Below are 2500 nucleotides of genomic sequence, written 5' to 3' on the forward strand. Positions count from 1 at the left end.
GTGTGTTTGTGTTTTAAATGTTTGTGTGTGTGTGTGTGTGTATGTGTTTTAAATTTGTGTGTGTGTGTGTGTATTGATGTGGCAATATAGGGTTTCTGTAAGTGGATTTGAAAAGCACAGATATTTGGCTGTCACCCCTTCTGACCTCCTTTTCATCCATCATCAGGAAATGGAAATTGCTGCCCTCTCTCTCTCTCTTACTCTCTCTCACTCTCTCTCTCTCTCTCTTTCTCCCTTTATCTCTCTCTCTCTCTCTCTCCCTTTATCTCTCTCTCTCTCTCCCTTTATCTCTCTCTCTCTCTCTCTCTCTCTCCCTCTCTCTCTCTCACACACACACACACTCACTCTCTCTCCCTCTCTCTGTCTGCCAGCCGTCGGGCCAGTCGTGTTCGGACGAGGAGTCTCGTCAGATGGAGGAGATTCTGCGTCTGGAGCGTGAGATCGAGCGGCTGCAGCGTCAGCGCGAGGAGGGCATGTCGCTGCTGGACACGGGCGGCTCGCCGGCCAGCGAGGCCGAGCTGCAGTTGCGGCGCGACGCCGAGATCCTGCGCCTGGAGAAGGAGGCCTCGCGCGTGGCCACCGAGTTCCTGGAGATGCTGGACTTCGGCGGCCTGGAGCCCTCGCTGTCCAGCGAGGAGAACCTTCCGGAGGCGGCCGAGCGCAGCGCCACGGCGGCGGCGCCGCTCGCCCGCCACGACGACGAGGAGCTGGACGAGGTCAGCCACGCGGAGGACGATGCCGAGGGCGTGGAGGCGGAGGGCGTGGTGGTGCTGGAGGCGGCGATCGCCGTGACGCTGCCCGAGCTGCCCCCGCTGCCCCCACCTGCGCCCGCGCCCCTGGGGAGGGACGTCCTGGGGTCAGTGCCCCCGCCTCCCCCGGCCTTCTCCCAGGGCCAGCAGTGCGTGTCGTCGCCCATCATACGCCGGATGGACGTGCCCCCCCCGCCCAGTCACGCGCCCGCTCCACCCCCCATGCACCACGCGCTCCACCTGCGCAACACCCTGGGCCGCCCGCACCCGCACGCCCACGGCCACCCGCACCAGCGTCCACTCAACAACCACACACACCACCCACCCCACCCCCACGCACACCCCAACGGGCACAGCGCCGGGCAGCACAACCCCCACGCACAGCTCCACGGGCAGACGCCCACACACGCGCGCGCGGCCAACCCTCCGCCGCCGCCCCCGCCCATACAGGCACCCGCGGCCCCACGCAGCGCCAGTGTCAGGAGGAACCTTCCGGAAGCCCTGCCCGCCCAGCCGCCGCCTCCTCCTCCGCCGCTGACCCCGGCCCCCCCGCCGCCCCGCGAGGAGCCGCCTCACTTCACGCTGGTGCCGGACGGCGAGGCGGAGGGCGAGTCCGACTACGACCAGGAGGAGTACGAGGAGACGCAGGGGAGCAGCGGGGAGGGTCACCTGACCGACGAGGAGGTGCTGAGGAAGTCCTCCTGCACATACAACAGCCTGGACTCATACAGGGGCAGCTCCGACTCGGTTAGTACTACACACACACACACACACACACACTACACACACACACACTACATATACACACACTACAAACACACACACACACATATATAGTGCTTTATCAAGGCACCGAGGGCCAGATGTACGTACATTTGCGAACATAGCGGTATCAGTGTCATGGACAAACCGCAGATTGCGAACGCTGTCAGACCCAAGTTTCCGTCGTATTTATCAAACAGAGCCTACATACAAGCGCAGTTGAATGAAGTTAACTGATGACAACATTAAAAAGAATCAAACGTTTAGCGATCATGAAATAATACCATACATGATAAGATGTCAACAAGCAGGGAGATAATGAAGATCAGTAGTTTTACTCAAACTACTTGTGCACGTAGGCTATGGAAAATTGGTCAAATCTAGCAAGTAGGAAAGTTTACTGGTGCTCTAAATAGCGATTCTGTTGTCTTTGAAAGGTTCTCTTATTGACGCATTGAACTGCAATTATTAACACCTGCTTTTACAGTACAAGGCGGAAGTATTTAGGCGCAGAATAGACGTGCGCTTTCAGGAGCAGTCTTTGTACATACTGCGGAATACATAATTAAGCGCTCTTCTTCCCCTCCCATCTTTTTACGCTAAACTCCCACTTTCCCCTGGATCCTCCCATGAATGCATACAGTATGAAAAACGCAATCAGCCATTTTCAGCTCCCGCGACAGGCAGTTTGCGCTTTTACATCATTGCAGCCTGTTTGTACATACCTCGCAATGATTTTACACGCACATTGCGAAACAAATACGCCTGAAGTGGGCGCAAAAGCGCTAGTACATCTGGCCCTCAGAGCGCTTTACAGCACCTGAACAACACCAGCCACCCCACACCAGCCACCCCGCACCAGCCACCCCGCACCAGCCACCCAACACCAGCCACCCCACACCAGCCACCCCACACCAGCTTGAGGTGGAGAGTGTAGGGATACTACTCATCCACTGTCGCCTATATCAAGAGTGATGATGACCATGCAT

At 57.8% G+C, this 2500-nt stretch overlaps 1 protein-coding gene across 1 annotated transcript in view; it reads left to right on the forward strand.

The window, feature by feature from the left end:
- The window catches only part of myo10l3 (myosin X, like 3), a gene marked incomplete at its 5' end in the record, with an annotated part of 54111 nt that overhangs the window by 32566 nt on the left and 19045 nt on the right, over positions 1 to 2500 (forward strand). The window contains 1 exon segment of the mRNA XM_076264101.1: positions 372 to 1496. Coding sequence (XP_076120216.1) covers positions 372 to 1496 — 1125 coding nt within the window.

This window comes from Alosa pseudoharengus, unplaced genomic scaffold, assembly GCF_046254945.1.
Source record: "Alosa pseudoharengus isolate Yale_2024_CS ecotype anadromous, Long Island Sound unplaced genomic scaffold, YU_APseudo_1.1 YU_APseudo_1.1_scf_3, whole genome shotgun sequence".
Classification (NCBI taxonomy): domain Eukaryota; kingdom Metazoa; phylum Chordata; class Actinopteri; order Clupeiformes; family Clupeidae; genus Alosa; species Alosa pseudoharengus.